Source organism: Nanorana parkeri, unplaced genomic scaffold, assembly GCF_000935625.1.
Source record: "Nanorana parkeri isolate BGI_ZX_2015 unplaced genomic scaffold, ASM93562v1 scaffold127, whole genome shotgun sequence".
NCBI classification, from domain to species: domain Eukaryota; kingdom Metazoa; phylum Chordata; class Amphibia; order Anura; family Dicroglossidae; genus Nanorana; species Nanorana parkeri.
The window spans coordinates 215,451-238,772 of NW_017306395.1; the positions used below are offsets into that span (position 1 = coordinate 215,451).

The 23,322-nt window shown below is 44.2% G+C and overlaps 1 protein-coding gene across 1 annotated transcript in view; it reads left to right on the forward strand.

Annotated features, from left to right (window-relative positions):
- Positions 1-13,620, forward strand: part of LOC108784770 (disintegrin and metalloproteinase domain-containing protein 9-like) — a 43,085-nt gene extending 29,465 nt beyond the window's left edge. Inside the window, exons 11-21 of the mRNA XM_018553665.1 lie at positions 388-506; positions 2,266-2,437; positions 3,172-3,261; positions 5,038-5,233; positions 7,010-7,115; positions 7,640-7,814; positions 9,263-9,343; positions 9,952-10,057; positions 11,225-11,354; positions 12,221-12,305; positions 13,507-13,620. Of these exons, the coding sequence (XP_018409167.1) occupies positions 388-506; positions 2,266-2,437; positions 3,172-3,261; positions 5,038-5,233; positions 7,010-7,115; positions 7,640-7,814; positions 9,263-9,343; positions 9,952-10,057; positions 11,225-11,354; positions 12,221-12,305; positions 13,507-13,620 (1,374 nt within the window). The remainder of the gene's footprint in view (positions 1-387; positions 507-2,265; positions 2,438-3,171; positions 3,262-5,037; positions 5,234-7,009; positions 7,116-7,639; positions 7,815-9,262; positions 9,344-9,951; positions 10,058-11,224; positions 11,355-12,220; positions 12,306-13,506) is intronic.
- Positions 13,621-23,322: the final 9,702 nt, after the last annotated feature.

Consider the following 23,322-nt stretch of genomic DNA (forward strand, 5'->3'; position numbering starts at 1 on the left):
CCCAATACCAACAACTTTTCCCTCTACCAAGAAGGTAGTTATTCCCCATACCATTTCACTAAAAATCAATCTATCCACAAACTTAGCACAGTGGTGTTCTACGACTTTCTGGTGTTATACATACTTTTGTAAAGTACTTGGATTGCAAATTTTCCTCCCCTGCCATTACATGTTGACTTTTTTTATTATACTAATATGAAAAACACAAATTAAAATGATTGAAACACTGGAGCAACAGCAGAGGTAACCATATCAGTCGACCATGTTTTATCTTTAAAGTGTGAATGGTTGCTGTGGACAACAGCACCACTTTGAGTTCATTTTGCTTTATGTTTGGTAAGCCCAGATGTGTTTTATGAGTCACTCAACAAGACTTTATTTGCACAGTTCAGCGGCTCTCCTCAGTCACATGCATCGGTGGTGGCTCATGAACTTGGTCACATCCTTGGAATGAACCATGATGATACCGAGTGTAAAGGGAGCTACATCATGCACAGTGCAGACATGTAAGTTTGATGGTAATGTATAAGCAGCCAGAGTACAGTTACAACTGTACCCACGTGCCTGTATGGCTTTTCTATCCAGAAATGTTTGAATTATCTGCAGAAAGTGGTTATGCCATGACTACATTTATGAAGTCATGGCATACCCACATTAAAAGAAATGTATATTATTTGTGTATCACTCGGATGTAGATCCTCAAATCATCTCTGAATTGTTGCTGACACTGCCCTTCCTTCTGGAGGGGGGCTACTTTTGTTCCCCATGGTCCCTGTGTGTGTTGTAAAGTAGTCACCGCCCCAAGTTCACCCACGTAATGGACTACAATCTCATGTTTAGTTTACTAATTTGAATTGAGATTGTAGCCCATCACGGGAGTGAACTTGGAACGGCAACTACTTTACAACACACACAGGGACCATGGGGAACAAAAGTAGCCCCCCTCCAGAAGGAAGGACAGTGTCGGCGCCAATTCAGAGATGATTTAAGGATCTACAGCCGAGTGATACACAAATAAGATACATTTTTGGTACGAGTTAAAGGAGAACTATGGGGTTAAGGCTTTTCCCCATAGTTCTTCTTAGGGTAACGGGAGGACACAAACTAGCGTCCTCCAGTCACCCTAGGCTCAGTATACCGCGAGCTGCTGCTCGCGGTATACTGAGACGCCGCAGCTGAAGCGGATCCCGACAATTATGTCTGGATCCGCCCAGCTGCGTGACTGACAGCTGGCTCTGCCTATCTAGAGGCAGAGCCAGCTGTACCGGCCCCCTCCCCCGTCCGTTCCACCAGTCAGCGCTGGCGGATCGGAGAGGGGAGTGGGGAATCCAGCCTCTCCCCTGTCAGGGCAGAGAGCCGTGACAGGATCGAGAGGTGAGCGAACGCCGTTATGTGTTCGCTCACCTCCCGATCTACTGAGCCGACCTGTGACAGTCTCATTGTCACAGGTCGGCTAGAACTATGAGGTGAGTGAAAAGCATTCACCTCATAGTTCTCCTTTAAGGTACTTAAATGCACTTTTAAGTTTTAACTCCTGAGTTTAGTGTCACGTTCAGGTAGTCGATCAAAAGTCATGGCTGGTAGATTGCTTGGTTTCAGGCAACCTCTTCCAACAGCATGTTCGACGCCCTGTCTATGGAAGGCTTTTGATAGTGCCACTGGTTTGTCGGTCTTCCAAGGGCTGTCATAGATTCTGCTACCATAGAAAATAACAGGGGAATGAGCTGTGATTTTAGAGCCTTGGTTGTGAAATTTGAAGTTGAATGTTTCCACAATGCCTATAGCTACAGAGGAAAGGGAATGCTTGTTTTAAAGTGCTTTTACTGTTTGCTCAGAATATGTAAATACTTTAATGTGCATAGTCTGGGCACAGGTTTACTTTAAGCTCTTTCAAATACTGATTAAATCACGTGCAATGGATGTTGTTCCTTGATGTTCAGAAGTTTTAGTTTCCTGCAGAATCAGCTGGTCCCCTGAGCATTGGCTCTGATATCCTGTTTCAGGGTGGCTCCTTCACCTTGCACCCTTGTGTGTGCTACTAAGTTGTGTACGTCTACAAACATACAGATACAGCAAGGCAAGCCATTCCCCTCCTTCCTGTTCCCTGCTACTACTCCCACCTTGGTGTCTATGAGGCATTACAAACAGTTCTCATTCCAGACCCCAAAATATGGCTTAGGTAGACAGAATGTGGTCCTAGGCAGTATGGACTGTCTGCGTTATCTGCCACCCTCTACTCTGACATGTACTGATTTTCTTTTCCAGTGGTGCAAAAACATTCAGTACCTGCAGTGCTAATGACTTTGGGTCACTAATCCAGAGAGGTGGAGGAGACTGCCTTCGTAATCCTCCCGACCCTGACCAGGTCCTGAGCATCCCAGTCTGCGGGAACAACCTAGTGGAAAAAGGAGAAGAATGCGACTGTGGATCACCACAGGTAAGGCGCAAGCTGCATGTCTGGTGAGGCACGTGGTCGTTGCAGCCCTGTCTTTACCTAAATGGGCAACTGCAATAAGCTTTACATAAGTATGACTGCACAATTTTAAAACGAAAAAAAAGAATTTGGGGAATTTTAAATATTAATCCTTGCAGTGGGGCTACCCCTGCGCTGCAAGGGTTAAGTGCTCTTTTTGGTCTAGGGTTGAAAAAGATATACTCACTCAATTCCACCTGGCTGCTAGACTGGTGCCCACAATCTCTTCTGCCCTGGGCTCCATTGATCTAAGTACCACTATTGTCATCATGTACAGGTCCATTGACTTGCCTTGGACATGGAGCAGAGTGGAGAGAGGTGAGTGGGCACCATAGTTCTTCTTTAAAAGAAAACCTGGCACTGATCTAAAAATAAATACAGGTAAAAACATAGCCAAATCAAGTCTTTTAAAAGCTTCTGTGTTGTGTTTTTTGTTTTCCATAAATAGTTATGTAGCTGCCATGGGAGGGGCAAAAAGGCAACACTATATAGAACAAGGGTCAGCAACCTGTCAAGTGCGGCCATGTGATGGGTACAACAGGGTCTCTTTAAGACTGAATATTCAAATTGTTGCAGAATCCCAAATGTGACCGGCTGACAGCTTTATTGATAACTAAAAAAAAATGTCTGGATTTGTGGTTTTAGCTTTGTAGAGAAAATTGTAACAGTTGGAATATCTGCTTAATATTTTGTTTTAGGATTGCAAGAACCCGTGCTGCAATGCTGCCACCTGCAGGCTAACTAGTGGATCGCAGTGTGCCCAGGGATTGTGCTGTGACAATTGCAAGGTAAACCTGGACTCTAATTCTGTACCGCGCAAAGAGGAGATATAAATCTGAGTCTAATTCTGCACAGCACTAAAGCTGGCCATACGCTGCTCAAATTTCAGAAGATTCAGCGGAAATTTGGCCATGGGTGGCCCTATAAGCACGCCGTAGCTTGACAGACTACTGTACAATGACATAATCAAAGGAACCTGATGGATAGTTGTGAACTGAACACTGACTGCCTTCCTGCAGCCACAGTCACTGTATTCAGACAGCTATGGGTGCTGGCTATCAAAATACAATAGCCGCCAGGGGAGAATCAAAATTGTTGTTTTCTTTTTAGATCTATCTAAATTTTTGGTTCCGATCAATCCAAATTTTTCGTTTTTGGTTTGGAACAATTCGGATGGGGTTCTTTATTTTAAAAATAACTTTTTGGGGGGAGGTTTTTTTTTGCTCCTTTTAGTTCTGTACTGGTCCAGCTCTTCTCACACCTAGGCGTATCGAATATGCGCGTTTGTCGTGTGTTTCATGACACGCGTTTTTACTGCGATTCGAGGTAAAAAACGTGCGACAATCGTGCGTTTCCGAGGGCTACTTGGCTGTATCCCAATGGAAACGCATGACAAAAACGCGGCAAAGGAGCTCCTGTACCTTTTCAGGCATAGGCCATTTTGTAGCGCGTTCAGACGGGCTGAAATACGGCAAGGTGTGAACCATACCCATAGAAAACAATGGGATTTTCATGTTTGAGCGTTTTGTAGAGCGTTCGTAGAGCGTTGAACGCGCTACAGAACGTACAGGTGTGAACCAGGCCTTAGTCCGTACTAGTCCTCTTATTCTGTACTGATAATCTTAGTCCATATTGGTCTTCTTAGTACGTACTGGTCATCTTAGTACAAACTGGTCATCATATTCCATATTGGTCCTCTTAGTACGTACTGATCATCTTAGTCCGTATTGCTCATCCTTAGTCCGTACTGGTAATTTTATTCCGTACAGGTCCTCTAAGTCCATACTGGTCATCTTATTCCGTACTGGTTCTCTGAATTCGTACTGGTCCTCTTAGTCTGTACTGGTAATCTTATTCCGTACTGATCCTCTTAGTCCGTGCTGGTCATTAGAATTGGATAGCAGGACATTCAGGGAAAAAAAGAATTCGATTTATTTGAATTCAGATGCATCCAAATGCCCGAATTTAAAGAAAAATAAATGATTGGTTCATTGATCATTTGCTGTTTTATTTTTTTTATATTACATAAGTGTGGGAATTCTCTACTAAAGCCGATACCAACATGCCAACTTTTTGTATAAAAAAAAACTGTGCAAATTACTAGAGGCTTCATATATAAAAGTTCCAATCCACTGTATATCCAGGCAGGTGCTGTTCTGATGGCACTAGTTCCCCTGGATGGTGCTAACAAGTGTAGGAATTTCCTATACTCATCAGCACCATATAGGGGGCGCTAGTGCTGTGTGAACAGCATCTGCCCAGATGTACCCTGGGTGGAACTTTAAAGGTACCGGAATAGGCACGCGATCATATAAACTGTTAAAGTGTCGAACTTATACAGCTGTGTGATTATTCTGGTACCTAGTAATTTGCTTAGTTCTCTAATACTTGTGCTGTTTTATAAAAAAAAAAAGCCTCTACGACAAAATGATTGCATAACTTTTATTACTTCAATTCTAGATTGCAAAATATCCTGGGTTAGTGTTGCAATGCTGGCGAGGTGTGTTTGTGTCTATGAATAGTTACTTTGTGGTTTCATTGTATTCCCTTTCTTACAATTTCAGTTCAGGGTGGCTGGCACACCTTGCCGCCCCCAGGCTAACTCATGTGACTTTCCGGAGTATTGCAATGGCTACTATTCCTTGTGTCCTGTGGATGTTTATGTCATGAATGGCTATCCCTGTAATAATGGCCAATATTACTGCCATGGTGGCGTTTGCCAGACCTTTGATGCACAGTGCCAGGCTTTGTTTGGACCAGGTAAGTTGGTTGTGAATGTAATTTTATAATTTCAGGATTTATGGAATATGAATAGATTGTTTTTTCCAGCAGTTAAAAAAACCATCAGACTGAAAGTGAGACTTGTATTGCTGTGCCAAAGTATACTTTACCATTAAAGCCTGTTAATGTCTCTGCTAGAATGTTTATGACAGTAGTTATATGATGGCACTTAATTAAAAGTCTCTAGCTTAAAGTGCAGCTGAAGACAAAACTTTTTTTGAGATTCGCCCCCTCTACTTGTCCTGGTGACTGTTACCACTGAAAGTGAAAGAAAATCCCAAATAGATGGGAAATCTTCCAATGGGGACACTAGTTCTGGTGATTCTACTGACCACTAGGGATTTCCCTTCCTTTGGAAGGATTTCCTGTTGGGGCTATTGGACAAGAAGTGAAGGGATATCTCCTCAAAGGGACACAGATGCCAAAAAAGCAGTCATGGGGTATTACCCTCCCTTACTGTATATGAAACTAAAATAAAATAAAAAAAATGTTGGCTTCAGTTCTACTGTTTATGACAGCTAATTAGCCATGTATTTTATTTATTTATTTATTTATTTATTTATTACAGGTATTTATATAGCACTGTAAATGTACGCAGCCCTTTTCATACTGCACATTCACATCAGTCCCTGCCCTTGAGGAGCTTAATATCTAAGCTCCCCATCTCACATGCATACAGGTCCAATTTAGACAGGAGCCAATTACAACGTGAAACATTAAGATGTTTTGTAGATCATTATGGGCTAAGCAGCATTTATGATTCTGCTAGAAGTATGGTTTATTTAACTTGATCTGCTGGAGCTGGTTGTGTTCTAGGGTTGGGGAGTTCAATCTGATAATTTTGTTGCTGACTTGTGAATTCTGGAAAAATAAGGGTGTCACGGTGTTCGGTACGACTCCACATTCGCCTTACTCAGTTTGGGGTTCATCGGACCTCATTATTGTCACAAAGTTCATTTATCTTTGTCTGAAAGTGGTCATGTGATGTTTTCACATGAGAGGTCAGAAACTGTAACCACTGTAGACTGAATTAACCCCAAAACAGGATGGTGATTGTAAACTATAGAGAATTTAAAGTCACTGGGGGGAATTTACCAAAACTGGAGCAGACAAAATCTGGAGCAGCTGTGCTGGGCAACCAATCAGCTTCTCTCTTTCATTTTCAAATCTTACCTGAGCAAACTGAAGAGAGATGCTGATTGGTTGCCATGTCTGCTCCAGTCTTGATAAATCCCCCCCCCCCCCCTTTGTAAAACCAAGTTATATCTTACCCAGTTTTCTGCTCAAGATAGAGTAGCTATACAGTCTGGGACATGACACCTTAACAAACCTAGCTTTGATGTCTACTTCCTCCATTATATCATGGGTCATATATATGTTTTATATATATTCAGTGAGAATCTCCTCTGAGCTTTCTGCTTCCCAGAAGAAAGGAAAGATTCTGATAGACCAGCATGGTCTCTTGGCCCCACTGAGCAACCACCGCTTCCCAATGCAACTACCATTATTATATTGATATTATATTGATAGACAGTCTCCGGGGCTGTGCAGTAAAGTCTTCAGGTTCATGGACTGGGCAGCAGACAATGGTCATCATTACAGATAATTGTATCAGGGACCGGGTGGGTGAGGAGAGTGTTGTGAGTTAGTTCACTTTTTCATATTTTCTGAAAAGATGAACTAACTCTTTAAATGTGGAAGTTACTTCCTCTGTTGTAGCACAATGTCATAATAATGGCACTCCCTTCTGTACAGGTACAAGAAAATCAGTTGATGAGTGTTTCCAGCAAGTGAATAAACTTGGCACGCAGTATGGGAATTGTGGTATTGTGAATGGAGCTTTCAAGCGATGTTTGATAGAGTAAGTAACAGAAGCCTGTGTTAAATCATACATGAAGCCATGTCTGCCAACAACTAAAACAACTAAAATGTAACTGAGCTTCACCGTGCTCCACCACATCTATATAGCAAGTGCTCACAATCGAACCCATATAGAGCAAAGCCTTGTCTGCTTCCGATACAACCTGCCTATTTGAGTGTCTGAAAATCAGACATCGCAGTGAAGATTACTGAAATTGGGGGAAATTGGGTACTGGGGGAGCAGTAATGCATGCAGCCCCTCTGTCTGGTGACCGTACTCGGGCCTAGCGATAGCCTGCTAGACATAATCGCTGTCCATGGGAGAAGGTCACATCATGCTCCCCTATACCTGGAAGCACCAGATATTGTCACCCGGTGGGGAAGGTGGCAATGCATGGATCAGGGGGTCCCCTCCAAATAGACAGAGAATGTTTCTTTAACATTATCTGACTGAAAAAATGTATTTTTATTTGTATTACAAAGTGCTGGATCCATGTATTATTTGTCATTGTGTTCTGCCCACAGGAACAGTCTGTGTGGAAAGCTGCAGTGTTCAGGGACTTATAATGACAGTTTGGCGAGCAGCATCATAATCAATAATTTTGCAAATGTGAAATGTGTTGGAGCAGACTTCAACCTAGGCCCCGATGTGCCTGACCCGGGAATGGTGCATCAGGGGACAGCCTGTGGCCAGGGCAAGGTAACTGACCTTTGTAATGTGTGTGCTAAATTTATATTGTTTTTTTAGATCCCTACTTACAACATGTCCCACCGAGGTCACTTTTTCTCCGGCACACGGCACATTTCTGCCCGGTCACCTCTCTCGCTACTCGCAGGGCATCCCTTCCATATCACTTTACCTCTCACTCACAGGTCATCCCTTCCATGTCAACTTATCCCCCACTCACAGGTCATATTTCCATGTCACCTTATCCCCCACTCACAGGTCATATTTCCATGTCACCTCACCACCCACTCACAGGTCATCCTTACATGTCACCTCACCACCCACTCACAGGTCATCCCCCATGTCAACTTATCCCCCTCTTACAGGTCAACTTTCCATGTCACCTCACCGCCCACTCACAGGTCATCCCTTCCATGTCACCTCACCATGCACTCACAGGTCAACGTTCCATGTAACCTCACCACCCACTCACAGGTCATCCCTTCCATGTCAACTTATCCCCCTCTTACAGGTCAACTTTCCATATCGCCTCACCACCCACTCACAGGTCATCCCCCCATGTCAACTTATCCTCCACTCACAGGTCATATTTCCATGTCACCTCACCACCCACTCACAGGTCAACGTTCCATGTAACCTCACCACCTACTCACAGGTCATCCCTTCCATGTCAACTTATCCCCCTCTTACAGGTCAACTTTCCATGTCACCTCACCGCCCACTCACAGGTCATCCCTTCCATGTCACCTCACCACCCACTCACAGGTCAACGTTCCATGTAACCTCACCACCTACTCACAGGTCATCCCTTCCATGTCAACTTATCCCCCTCTTACAGGTCAACTTTCCATGTCACCTCACCACTCACTCACAGGTCATCCTTCCCATGTCACCTCACCTCCCAATCACAAGGCAGGCATCCCTCCTCAGTCACCTGATCTCCTTTTCCCATTTACTTCACATCCCTCCAAGGTCACTTCACCACTTTTGCATCCCTTTATGTCTCACTTCATTATCAGTGCTTAGTTTTCGACCACCTTCTTTTTGTTCATAGCTTCTACACTGTAGTAAATGCAATTAATGTAGAATTCTCATACAAATCAGCAACATCAGTATAAGACAAGTCCAGCGTATTACAGAAAATGCAGTTTGCGTGAATTTCAACATGTTACAATACATTTGGAGGGCCCATAGAGATTAATGGTAATGTAGTAAAATGCACATGTAGCACATATAATGTAGCATACAATGTGCCCATCAAGCATTGTTTCCATATTTCTAAAGGCAAAAGTAGCAAGCTGGACAAAAGCAGCAAAACATGCATCAGTTCTCAAGAACATATGACACAACACACATTATAAACAGCACAGGTGCAAATTCCAGTCTAAAGCAAGAATGCAATGTTTAAGTTGTTGTTTTTGAGATTGCAACGTAATGAACTTTCATGTCTTCCTGAAAAGGCCTGTGTCAACTATGAATGTGTGAATGACACTGCGCTGGGATTCAACTGTGACATCAAAGGGAAATGTAACGACCGCGGGGTGAGTATGGTGCAGCATTGTTCTGTCCTGGTATTGTAGCTGATTTTTACTGTAATTGCCAGCAAAATCATGTCGATTCTACACGCCAGCTTCTCCCACATTGTTGTACAATGAGTGAACACACATGGGATTTAATTATCACATACATAAATTGGAGGCCCGGGGACCCTGTCGCTTGACCATTCATTTCAAAGATCTTCCATTAAGGTTATATGTTCATTTAACATATTTAGGCATATTATTTAACTGTCATAGCTTCCCTTTTGTAGACATCCAAAAGCCCTGAGACTGCTGGTGGGTGCCACCATCTTGGATGTGATGTTAACAGCTCAGAGCTGTCAGTTAAGTGGCACTCTATAGTATTCCTCCCTCTTCCCTTGGAAGTTACATAGAAGCTTATGAAGGGAGGTTTCTAAGAATTGTTGGTAGAGTTATCTCACAGACACAGCTGTATCAAAAGCTCATCCACTGGATAGAATGAAACAAGCTAGTCAATTATTGCCATGGGTAAACCTGATTAGATCTCTGTCTGTCTTTGCAATATCAGACCTCTCTTAAAAGTTGAGTTGATTCTAATTACAACCAACAATCTCTTTATTTCACATCAGGTGTGCAACAACAATGGAAATTGTCACTGCAATGATGGCTGGGCCCCTCCAAACTGTGACAGGTCAGGCTACGGTGGAAGTATTGATAGTGGACCTACTCATATTGGTAAGTGGCCTTGAACATAGCCTGGCTATTGTTTCAGTGAGTGGTCAGACATTGCATGGATGTGGTTTTTGCATGGTAAATAGGAATTGTTACAGAAGTGATGGCTGGGCCCCTCCTTACTGTGACAGATCAGGCTATTGTGGAAGTATTGATAGTGGGTCTACTCATATTGGTAAGTGAGGTTGACCATAGCCAGGCTATTGTCTCAGTGAGAACAATGAGTAGTCAGACATTGCATGGATGTGGTGTTTTCATGGTGAAAACGTAACTTTCTTAAGTTTTATATCGGTTGCTCAGAGAATTGTAACATGTTGGATGATGTGTACAATAGAGAGCATCTCTAAATGCAACCCTAACCCTGATTCAAAATATTATTTACTGATTCTTGGAAATGGCTGTGCATAAACCTAGGCTTTTCTGCTGCGTCATTGATTGTATCCAAGGGCAATGGATAACAGAGTTGGGGAAAGGGTTGAACATACCATTTGAGCAGAGTGGACTGTACAGCTACTGAAGAGCCCTGTGGAACTTAGAGTCCCATTTATATTAGGTGTGGGTTTTGCAGATGCCCAGGTGAGTACCAGGAGGTATTCTTCATGAGGTCCCACCTTGCTCCTCGTTTATAATATGTAAGTGGTGTTAGACAGCAAGAACCTGCAGAATACTTCCGCTATGTCCTCATAATACCATCTGCACTGGAAGTGAAGGGGGTGTGTGTTGGCTAACCCCAGTTGTACATTATGAACCATGATAGTTTGCGATATCATAAAGACTACTCTTTATCTACAGTTTTTATCTATCAATATTCAGTGAGTCAGTGTTTCTACTTGGGCAGTAGTGGAATGAGGAGTCCACAAGTTGTTCTTGAACAAGGGCTCTTTGGTGACTTCATCCACAACTGCTTAGAGGCTTCCCAAGACACATAAGACAATTAGCCCAAATGGCTAGAAAAGCTATAGTATGAGCAGTACCTTAAAGAAAAGTAAATCCAATCCATTTTTGGGGGCTATCCTTCTCTTTTGGGTCATATAAGTACATTTACTAATACTAAATGTGCATTACATAATGTGCTAAAAAACCTGTGCCAGTGGTTATCTTGGCTCCTAGGGTGTATGGAAAGTCCAGGAACAGATAACAAGTGACTTACAACTTGTATTTTCTTCCCAGATACTTCATTACGTGATGGACTGCTGGTATTCTTCCTGCTGATTTTGCCCATCATCATCCTAGCCATTGTCATGTGGATAAAGCGCGATGCAATTAGAAGGAGGTGTTGCCGAAAAAAGAGAAGAAACAGGTACTTCTTGTAACCTGTGGTGCTAGTGTTGCAATATTTCTACTTAAAAATTTGGGACAGGATGGGACCAGGTTGGATGGAAAATTAACAGCTGAAGTTATATGCAAGGCTCAACATCTTGTAATGGGAGAGCATTTACCTTCCCCCTCTGTCTCCTAAATCTGTTCTATTGCTCACTGAGGCCACCCATCACATTAAAGGACCAATCAGGGTAGATTAGTTGTTCTCAGTGCCCCCCATTGTAGGTAGTTGTTGTTACAGGCTTACAAGTTTAGACATAGGTAAAGGGTGAGGTGTTGGGAAGGGGGTGTTTAAAGGTTAAGGTATTATTTTAGAGAAGGGTTAACTTATCCAAGATATAAAGTGTTACATGTTAGAGGGTGATCTTGTGTAGGGGATACTCTTTATTAAAGCAGTATTAGGGGATCTGCAGATTTTTCCCTTGTTCTTTGCACTCATTTTAATATAAATAAGAAGTCTCCTTTCAGAGAAATATGCTAGAAGTGGCAACCCTATAGATATCTTGAAATGACAGTTCTCCTACGCAGTGCAAGAACCTTAATAAAGGATTTCTGGAAAGTCAACTGACATACTGTAGATCTGGATGTCTCTATTCTGTATTACCCTCTCCTTTAAAAAGTTATTAGGCTTCATTAAAAAAAAAAGTGCAAAATAGCCTTCTTGCCCTCTGTGACCAATCATGTTCCAGCTTTCATTTTTGCAGGTCAGGTTTGACAATGAAAGGCAAATCGGTTTGCTAAGGGAAACAAGACCATTTATACCTTAGGACAGCAATGACATATGAGGTCCAGGATACCACATTGCAGTGAAGCCTAAACTTCTTCCAATTACCTTTTTTTTACCAGACATGAAACTGCACAAAGACCCATACAAACCACACAAAACTATTACGCAAATCAAAATGCTGCCAGTAATGCACCAAGGAACCAGGTAAAATATACAGTTTTCAATATGTATAGCAGATATAGACAGCTCCTTTAACCTGGCCATACAAAGAGCAAATTTCAGATGGTTCTTAATGACCTGGCCGAAATTTGACAAAGGTAATCCTGTGCACAGGGCTGTATTTACAGAACACGCTGCCCTGGGCACGTATATCTGACAGTAACATTTTCACTGTATCCAGCCATTTTGTCTTGTTACTGAGAAAAGTAACAGAAGCACCATTCATGTGCAGACCAACCAATAACCAATAGGCTGCAGCATCCTTTCATCAAGAGCCTGCAGAAGGTCTGCAAATCCATGTATGTTCCTGAGCAGCTGAGAGTCTTGTAACCCCTGTAAGAAGCTTCTGCACCCAGTGTTACTGCTTCTCCATCCTCCATTGCTTTAAAAGAATCACTCATGTGACCTCAGTGCTCCATTAAAGAGCCAAAATGGGCACAGCAGATATTTTTAGAGGTTCGCATTGTACTTGCATATCTATGTTCAGGAGTACCAGTTAGGCTGATGCACAGCGGGAAAAGGGTAGTAAAATATGCGGTTGAACCTCCCCTGACTGTCTGCCTACAAAATAACATGGTGACTGCTCAGGACCATACACTTTGCCAAGCTGTGATGCTTCATGGCGAATTTAACCTTAACTTGGCACGTCACGTTTGGCATGTGGTGCTGCCTCCCAGACATGCCCATTAATGTCAATGGGACTGTGCCGCAACCGCGCTGAGCAATTGCCACGCAGCTTCACTGCAGTATAGCAATGCAAAATACCCTTTCATATAAAGAAAAAAAGTAGGCATTCAGCCAGTGGCAGTATCACTTTTTGAATGCCTACAACCCGCAACTGAAAAGTGATCCACTGTAAAACCTCTGCCGCCAGTGTGAACGAAGTCTAAGGTCCAGTTCACACAGGACGATCTGGTATTCCTGCGGCAACAACCTATGGATTCCCCTGATAGGATTCCCAGGTGTCCCCGTTCAGATGTGGCCACTATACAGGTTGAAGTAAATGACAAGGTGCATGTGTAAGCGGTAGTCGGTATGTAACCATACATGGTACGATTAAATGCGGTTTGGGATAGATGATTGTTGCTGGATGCAGGAGAGATGCATACAGGGACAATCATCGACCCCAAACTGCATGTAATTGTGACCATGTACCATCGCAGATGTTCTGGGATTTCTGCGTCAGGATGCTGCTGCTGCACACATTGAAGTAAATGACGGTGACAGCGGCCGCATCCTGCTGCAGGAAGACCAGGACGCACATAAAAGCCCGGTGTGCATGAGGCCTGTGTATAAATAGTGGCTGAGAAATTGTTATGTGATAGCCAACTAGGAAGTAGACCCCAGAAAGCCCAGAATGGGGTGTCCTAATACTGCATTACTGCTAATCTGAAATCCTTTCTTCATTTCACAGGACAAAACCTTCTCTGATGTCTTTACCATATCACACAATGTGCCACGAAGGTATGTAATGATTATATGCTGCGAGAGGAAAGTACTATGGTGAAAATGAACGCCTACAATGCCATGAACAGAGCCTTGTTTACAGAAGTGAGACCTACAAATCCCACGTTCTGTGCTCTATCAATGCCAGCCTATCACATGAAACTTCCTATGTCCTATGCATATTATAGTAGGGAACATACCATCCCTGCCGGATGCTTTCCTTCCTAGTAGTAACTGTGATATTGCAAAGAAGGGAAGTGAAGCAATCAGTTTGATTTATTCCCCCCCCCCCCTTCTCTTGTTATAAAGCTGAGCTCTAGGCACAGAAACTTCAATTCAAAGAAGAACTCTGGGATTTTTTAAAAAGTTAACCCTTGAAGTGGGGCTACCCCCGCACTGCAAGGGTTAACTGCTCATTTTTCTCTAGGGGCGAAAACAAAAAAGAAATACCTAATCCTCAGTCCTTTCTGGCTGCTAGACCAATCCCTGCCGCCTTTTTCCAAGGCTTTGGTGGTCTAAGGACCTGTGACATCATCACATGTAATATAGGTCTATTAGGTGTGAAGATGCTGAGGGATATACCATAGCCGGAGCGAAGGGGCGAGAGGTGAGCGGTCACTGCTGCTGGATCAAGGATCAGGTGAGTATTTCTTCTATAGTCCGTCCACTAGATAAAAACGAGCAGTTAACCCTTGCAGTGTGAAGGGTACCCTGACTTTAAGGGTTCATTTTTAAAAAATCCAGGAGTCCTCTAAATATATTCTTCTCTATTCACAAATGCGAGAAATCTTTGTGTGCACCACATTACCTTGTAAAGTTAGCCGTGACATTATCACTGTGCTGTACATAGCCTGTGCAGAGAGAAGAGCTGTGGGAGGGGACCCAGCAAGCCCCACCCACTATAGGCTGCCTGAAGAAAACTACAGGAGGGGGCGGGAACAAGACCAGTCACCCTGCACAAGGAGAGAAAGCAGCAGTGACTGGTCTGAATTAAAACCAGTATCTCCTGCACATAGGCGGGAGTTGTTTCGTGCTGGATCCCAGCACAGATCTGAAAGGTCACCACGTTTCAAGTAAGAATACACATGGCTCTTGTATGTAGACCAGTGACGTGCCTTGCCTTCTGTGCTGGGTGAGGCATAGCTCCGCCCCATCCCACAGAACCCCGCCCCAGCTTGTCAACCAAGCTGTGTGGGGTGGATGAAGGGAGGAGACAGGGAGGCTCCTCCCTGTCCTTCACTTGTTCGTCACTGCTGAGGCATCAAGATCGATGGCCATGTGTATTCAAGTTTTTTTTTCTTTTTTTATGATTGGACAGCTTGGACCGATGGCACTTTGCCATTGGTCCAAGCCATCCACAGAGCTCACGCCTCTAACACAGAGTAGAGGCTGTGACAGCGCAGTGGGGAAGCCTAACTACCTGTCAAAAGCCGGATGCCTGTAATTAGCAGGCAGTGCTCCGTCCATGACAGGTTACACGGCGGGAGGCTTTCCCTGTTGTGTAACCTGTAACAAGCCGATCTGAATAGAGAAAAAGCTGTCAGGTTCAGACTTAAAGCTGACAGCTTTTTCCTCCATAATACTAGGTGAGGCTCTGCCTCCCCTGACTACACGTCCCGGATGTAGACAATATTTGTTCGTCCGGATTTCAGCTTTAAAGCAGCGGAAGAGAGCTTGAAGCTGAAAAGTTGCTGTTACATATTTGCCTTTTCAGTTTGTCACTCCTAACATGTTTTTTTTTTTATACTTCAGACCACCAATGCCTGCCGTCAGACCACAGCCTGCCCGCCCCCCTCCACCCCGACCAACAGAGACTCCACATTACAACTGGTAGCCAATCGTCTGACGACAATGACCATTAAACATTCATTTGTGTCAGGAAAGAACCCGATGTTTCTTATTTCACCAAAGCTTTATGTGGGACGAATAACATTTCCTGCGAGCTGGTGCTAGTGCCATTGCCCAAATCCTGACTGCTTCTGTGCCAACACCACAATGAAGGGGATACAATGAAGGACTCTAAGACAATTTCCTGGATGGTTTGAAGGAATACTTCTTTATTATGCACTTTTATAAACATGTATGTGAATCATTTGTGTGAAATGCCCTATAGGCTGCAATAATGTGATACCTGTGTCTATCAAATATTCCTCTCAGACCTATTCACTGTATTATGCTGCTCCAGGAGGGAAATAATTAAAGGGGTTTTGTAATTTATCTGTGCATGTACTCAAGCCCTTCATCATCATAGAAGGGAAGGACCAGTGGTGGCGTAGGGCAGAATGGTATCTAGCTAAGGTAGCATTATTGATCACACTCCCATCCCTTTGGCTGTTAAAGAGACCCTGTCACCAAAATAAAAAAAATGTAGGTAAAGGCACACAAAAAATACATTAAAGGGTCATTCCACTTTCCCAGTTGAATTTGGGAAAATGGAATTATCCCCTCCAATCTGGCCCCCTCTCCCCCCGTTATACCTACCTTCGGGCGAATGCTCCTTCCTCCCAACCAGAAGGGGTGTATTATCCATACCCCGTACTGATTGAAATTCGATCGCAAATGGTGAGCACTCAACATTTGAGAAGAGCACCTTGCTAAAAGCGCTTCTCTTTGGTCAGCACAGTCAGATTGCCGCGCTGAGCAATGAGTGCTGTCACTTGTAAGCGATCCATCCAAACTATCCATACCCCAGCAGTATGGAGCATGGTTTTGGAGCATTTGGCCAAAGGTAAGTATAAGGGGGGGTGGGGGGGGGGGCACTGGGGAAGGTGGTCAGATTGGAGGGGGTAATTCCATTTTTCCAAATTCAACTAAAAAAGTGGAATTACCATTTAAATGCTTACTTGCAGTGTTTTCCTTCCTATATGATTCTTTATTCACTGCCAATGTGTCCTTAAACATGATAACAAATTTGACTACTCCATGAAAAGTCAATTTCCTAGCACAGCTCTGCATGGGTTAAATGCTCATTAGATCTAGAGGGAGGTGAAGAGGCTACTGGTTTACTGCAGGAGCATGAATGTTGTTGATGGACCCTTGGACATCTACCCAGCGCTAGGCTCCTATCTAGGTTGCCTGGTGGATGATCTGGCTCTGGAAAGCACCCATTCCAGTTTGGCATCGTGAACAGACCTTCTCCTGTATACTAAGCGGTCATTGGCACAAGAGCAAACAAGTCTTCCTAGCTTTAGAAGGCAAACCTAGAATGGGAAACATACTGAAGGGAATTTTTCAAAACTGGAGCAGACAGGACCTGGAGCAGTTGTCCATGGCAACCAATCAGCATCTCTCTTAATTTTGCTCAGGAAGATTTGAAAATGAGACAGAGAAGCTGATTGGTTGCCGTGCAAATCTGCTCCAGATTTTGCCTGCTCCAGTTTTGATAAATTCCCCCCATTGCATGCTTATATACTGGCCCTCTGCAAGTTTGCTTAGCCATTTCATGGGACTAATTTAATACCTTGCAACATTTTGCCAAATTTTGGCTGGAAGTGTTCCGTTGAGAAAAAAAAACATGGTATAAGTTGAAACTCCCAAATCAAGCACCAGATATAAGAGCCTCTGCTTGGTGCATGTTTTATGGAAAAATGGACAATTACAGGGTTATTCACAAAAGGGTGAAGGGTTTGGAGAAGGCAGGAGAAGTGAACAATCCAGGACAAAGTAGCTGATTCAGAAAAATTCTCCAATTCAGCTCACTTTCCAGTTCAGCTATGTTGTCCTAGATTGTTCAGTTCTCCGGTCTTCTCCAAACTCTTCGGTGAATAACCCTTTTAGTCATTGTTCGCACCTAAGCGTTCTGTGAACGCGCACCAAACTGCATGTCGTGTGCATGCTTTGATGTGCGTTCACGGAACGCGTAAAAAAACGTGCAGTGTGCTTGCTAAGCCATTACATGTTATTGGCACCCCAAATGCGGCTGAGCAATTGCACCTTCCCACTATGCGATGGTGTGAACAGGGACTAAGATTTTGCTAGTTTCTAACATAGTATTACCACACTAAATTGACTCTCTGCCATGGTTACAAATCAGTTTTTCCTTGTGACACTTTGGGGTTGTAAAGGCTTTTGCCCAGCATAGACCTGGGTGATTGCCATTCGCACAGCATTACAGCCACTAGATGGCACCGAGGAGCATTGGAAATTCCATCTTGTGGCTATACTGCAGGGAAGGCTTTAGGCATTAGTCTCTTTTCAGTGACCAGTGTTTTGACCAGGTCATCCTGGAATTTGTTCAAAGCCAGGAAACGCCTCTAATTTCCGGAATGTCAGCAAACAAGAAGGAAGTCACCTTATTCATGGAAAACTCTGGTGTTTATGTCATGGATATCTGCTGCTTGCAAAACCTTTTCATTGTTCTGATAGAAGAACCGGAAAACAACATGTACAAAAAGTGCAGTTAGTGCATTGATTTTTGATATATTAAAGTGAACCTTTCACTAGTTCAAGTGTATAGAGTGGGGAAGGATTACACCCTATGTCAAGTTTTTTTGCTCTGTTCCCATTGGTCACTCTGTCTGTACTGGTGACCATTGTCATTGAACTGCAAACTGAGGGGAAAGCAAACATTTTAGAGTTGTCCCCATAACAAGACAGAAGAGGAAATCTAACGCTGGCAATACACCTATAGATTATCTGCAGACTTTCTATGGTCAGCTGGAAAAAGTGCAACAGATTCCTCCATCTACGCTAAACTGTGTGGATGGAGGAACCTCCCGCTGGGCCAAGCTCCAGTATCTTGCTAGTTGGCCCTTTACCAGGGCCGACTAGCAAGATACGTTGTGCGTTGAGTAGATGTGCTACTCAACGCACTAGGCTTATGTCTACAGACAGCCAAGTCATTACCAAGTACAGTTATCAACTACATGTTTTTTTCCAGGAGGCCATGGCCATCAGCAGCTAAATCAAAATATGGAAGTGGGATTTTTTAGCTACTTTATGGCCCATAGGGCCTTTCACCAGTGCATTAGTCATGAACAAGCAAATAGTATGCTTATGGCATTTTAGTTGTTAGCACACATGCTGTTATGGTGCACTCAGACTTCCAGAATGTCTACTCTCAGAATCCCTGCCAGCACTTCCAACTGTACTCTCAGAATCTCTGCCAGGACCTCCAATGGAACTCTCAGAATCCATGCCAGGACTTTCATCTGTAGTCTCAGGATCTCTGCCAGGACCTCCAATGGAACTCTCAGAATCTCTGCCAGGACCTCCAATGGAACTCTCAGAATCCCTGCCAGAACCTCCAATGGAACTCTCAGAATCCCTGCCAGGAATTCCATTGGTACTCCCAGAATCCCTGCTAGGATTTCCAAAGGTACTCTTAGAATCCCTGCCAGGACGTCCATAGGTACTCTCAGATTCCCTGCCAGGACTTACAGTGGTACTCGCAGAATCCCTGCCAGGACTTCCAATGGTACTCTCAGAATCCCTGCCAGGACTTCCAATGGTACTCTCAGAATCCCTGCCAGGACTTCCAATGGTACTCTCAGAATCCCTGCCAGGACTTCCAATGGTACTCCCAGAATCCCTGCCAGGACTTCCAATGGTACTCTCAGAATCCCTGCCAGGACGTCCATAGGTACTCTCAGAATCCATGCCAGGACTTCCAGAACTCCTACTCCCTGACATTCCTTACAGAGTTCCCTGAAACAACGCTGGGTCCTCTGACCAAAAGGGTATTTAAGATCAGGGCCGGCCTTAGGGGTGTGCGAGCCGTGCGGCTGCACAGGGCGCCGTGCGGCCGTCACAGCTCGTCCTGTGGGCGGCTTCTCTCCCCCTCACCGCTGGCCATCCGATATGACAGCGCTCACGTCATGTAACGTCATGCTCCCTGCCTCCAAGATGGTGGCACGCATTCAGAGAACACGCTGGTGGCCAACATGGCCGCCGCACATTCTCAAACAAATTATTATTATTATGTGTCTGAATACAATACAGACCCCTGGCTTCATTTACATGTAGCCCGGGGTCTGTGTTCTGTTTTTTATTTTTACTTTTCTAGATGCACTTACTTGAAAAAAGGGGTCAGCATGACGACCTGACACTTTATTTTTATAGACTCTATTGTATTTTGACATTTATTGTTTACCTTCTGTTGTTTTATTTGATAAGAATACTTCTATTGTGCCTACAAGTTTAATACCTTTGAATAAAAGTTTTATTTTTATCACACTTTTTAATATGTTTCTTTGCGGCTTAACAAAATAGGAGTCTTTAAATGGTGCATATATTGGGGGAAATGGGTGTGGTTACGGGGGCGTGGCCACTAAAGGGTGTGGCCACTGAGGGGCGCTGTAAAGCTTTCTCGCACAGGGCGCCTAAAGGCCTAAGGCCGGCCCTGTTTAAGATCAAGCCTTTAAAATGCTCTAATCTGTTTGTTACTGACCCAGATTGCCCTGACTACAATCTTTCCTGCCTGTACCTGACTACTCTCTTGTCTGCCTCAACCCCTGCCTACTCTCTTGCCTGCTTTGACCTCTGCTTGGACCTGATTATTCTCCTGTTTGCCACCTGCAAAACCTCTGCCTGACTACTCTCTCGTCATGGTGAGCAGTCTTCACAATGTAGCCCTTCTGTCCGAGCATCCCCTTGGTGGGGCGATCCGGAGGGCTGTCACCTGGCACCAGTTTGCAGCAAAGAAAACCAGGGACCACTAGGGTTTCTGGCCCTAGTGTGGTTTGCTATGGAATGCACGTGAGCTAACCATACCTAAAATAAACTCAATATGGCCTTTTATGCTGCTCTGGTCCATTAGGTTTGTATGAGAACCCCAGCAGAGCTCATCAGGAAGCATTTCCAGTATGCCATGAAAGTTAGCTTATCTGAACTACATTTCCACTAGCACCTTGTTCACACTTGGAAGAGCAGTTCAATATAAGTGGTATACATAGAGAAGCACAGAGAATAAGGCAAATACCAATCGTATAGTAATAAAAGCAGGAAAGCAAACACATCCGCCCACATCCTGATCCTGCATGCTGCATACATCCCCCTCTCTTCCTTTGTCTCAGTCCTCTACTTCCTTGAAGCAGAACTTTCAGGAACCGGGGCAATTCAGACTGAGCATGTGATGGAAAAAAAAGGCTATTTAAGGTTATTTAAGAAAATAACTGTTGATCTTGTCGCAACCTTGTCACTTCCTTTGAGCTGAACAGAAACCCTGATCTTTCTTGTGTAAACTACTAATTTCATTAGCCCCGGTGTAATGGAGCTGAATAGAGGCAGATGTTTGGATTCCAACTGGCATTGCAGCCATGGCTACCTCTAAGGCTCTGTTCACACCTAGGCGTATCAAATATGCGCGTTTCGTGATGCGCGTTTTTTTAACCGCGCGTTTCCGAGAGAGAATTGGCTGTATCCCAATGGAAACGCGCAAAAAAAACGCAGCAAAGAAGCTCATGTACCTTTTCAGGCGTAGGCCGTTTTGAAGCACGTTCAGACGGGCTGAAATACGGCAAGGTGTGAACCATACCCATAGAAAACAAAGGGATTTTCATGTTTGAGCGTTTTGTAGAGCGTTGAACACGCTACAAAACGTACAGGTGTGAACCAGGCCTAAAGATAGAGTGGAGAAAAAGGTGTAGCCACCTTAGGACAGGATGTAACTTAAAGAAGAACTATGGGGTCAGGGCTTTTCCCCATAGTTCTCCTTAGGGTAACGGGAGGACACAAACTAGCGTCCTCCCGTCACCCTAAGCTCAGTATACCGCGAGCTACAGCTCGCGGTATACTGAGACGCCGCAGCGGATCCCGACATCGATGTCGAGATCCGCCCAGCTGTGTGAGTGACAGCTGGCTCTGTCTATCTAGAGGCACAGCCAGCTGTACCCGCCCCCTCCCCCGTCCGTTCCGCCAGTCAGCGCTGGCGGATCGGAGAATCCCTCCCGTCACGGCAGAGAGCCGTGACAGGATCGAGAAGTGAGCGAACACCGGGATGTGTTCACTCACCTCCCGATCTACTGAGCCGACCTGTGACAGTCTCATTGTCACAGGTCGGCTAGAACTATGAGGTGAGTGAAAAGCACTCGCCTCATAGTTCTCTTTTAGTCACAGAATTACTAGGTTATATAAATGGAAAAAAGCATGAAAAAAAAAACTGATGCAGCTACTAAGGACAGGGAAGGTGCAATACATTAGATTTTTGTTTCTGGGTAATGACCCACTGCTTGGCTTCCTGATTGGCCGGGCAGCCGACTCCATGCTGTTTATCCCACCAATGTTGATTGGACGGGAAGCCTGCTTCCCAGTTAATCAGTATTCAGCCGGTCAAACAGCATGGAGTCGGCTTCCTGATTGGCTGGAAAGTCGGCTCCATGCTACCGGTACCGGTATTCGCTATCTTTGAGTACCGAAAGATAAATATCGGTACTCATACTCAATACCAAAAATCCGGTATTGGTGCATAGCGTAATTTGTTTTGCAGGCTCGCATTGGGAAATTCTTGCTTTTGGAAAAGAGTGAAAGGCTCATTAACAAAACAAATGTACAGCATTTTGGAACAAGGTAAAGAATATATAGTTACATAGTATTTGAGGATGAAAAAAGACATGCATGTGTGTATATATGAGTCCCTGTGTGGTCTACTATTTAAGAGTACCTGTATCCCTGTATGTTATGGTCTCTTAGGATGGTATATAATTGATTTTTGAACTAATCAATATTCGTTGCAGATACCACTGCTTGTGGCAGCGAGTTCCAAAATGTAACCACTCTAACTAAAAAGAAGCCCCTACGCCCTTTGTGGATAAATCTTTTCTCCACCAGTTTTAGGTGGTGGCCTCTAGTCTTTGTTATGGAGTTTACAGTAAAACGTTTAGCGCCAATGTTGCTATCACCACTGAACATTTTGTACAACAAAATCATGTCCCCTCTTAATCTCCTCACTTCCAGCATGATCAAGTCCTCCAGCCCCTTAATTAGCTTAGTTGCTCTTCTTTGGACCTTCTCCATCTCAAGGACATCTTTTCTGTGGATTGGTGACCAAAACTGAACCGCATACTCAAGATGAGGCCGAGCCAGCGATCTGTAAAGTGGCAAAATTATTGCTTTCTCTCTACAATACATTCCCATTTTAATAGGGTTGTCCCGATACCAGGCATTTTCATGAGTACTTGGACTTGTCAAAATGCCCCCATTCTTAAGGCCAATGCCAGCCCTTTAAATTTTTGTTGGGACCTCGGCAGCCTGCATGGGACCTGGCAGTAGCTGTCCCTGGCAGTGCCTGTCCATTTCCTCCTGGTCCTCCTTGCTGGCACAGCCATGTACAGCCCCACACACAGCACAGCCACGGACAGTGGCGCCAGTCTGATCAATTGAGAGCCCTGCAGAGATCCACATGCCACCCAGTTGAGATTGCAGCCTTCTGCTCTGGTGGTATGTATTGTGCTGCTGTGGGATCTATTGTGCTGCTGTGTTGTGACCTATTGTGCTGCTGTGGGATCTTTTGTGCTCTGCTGGGATGTACTGTGCTGCTGTGATGGGATCTATTGTGCTCTGCTTGGTTGTTTTTTGCTCTGCTGGGATGTATTGTGCTCTGCACACATGTATTCTGCTT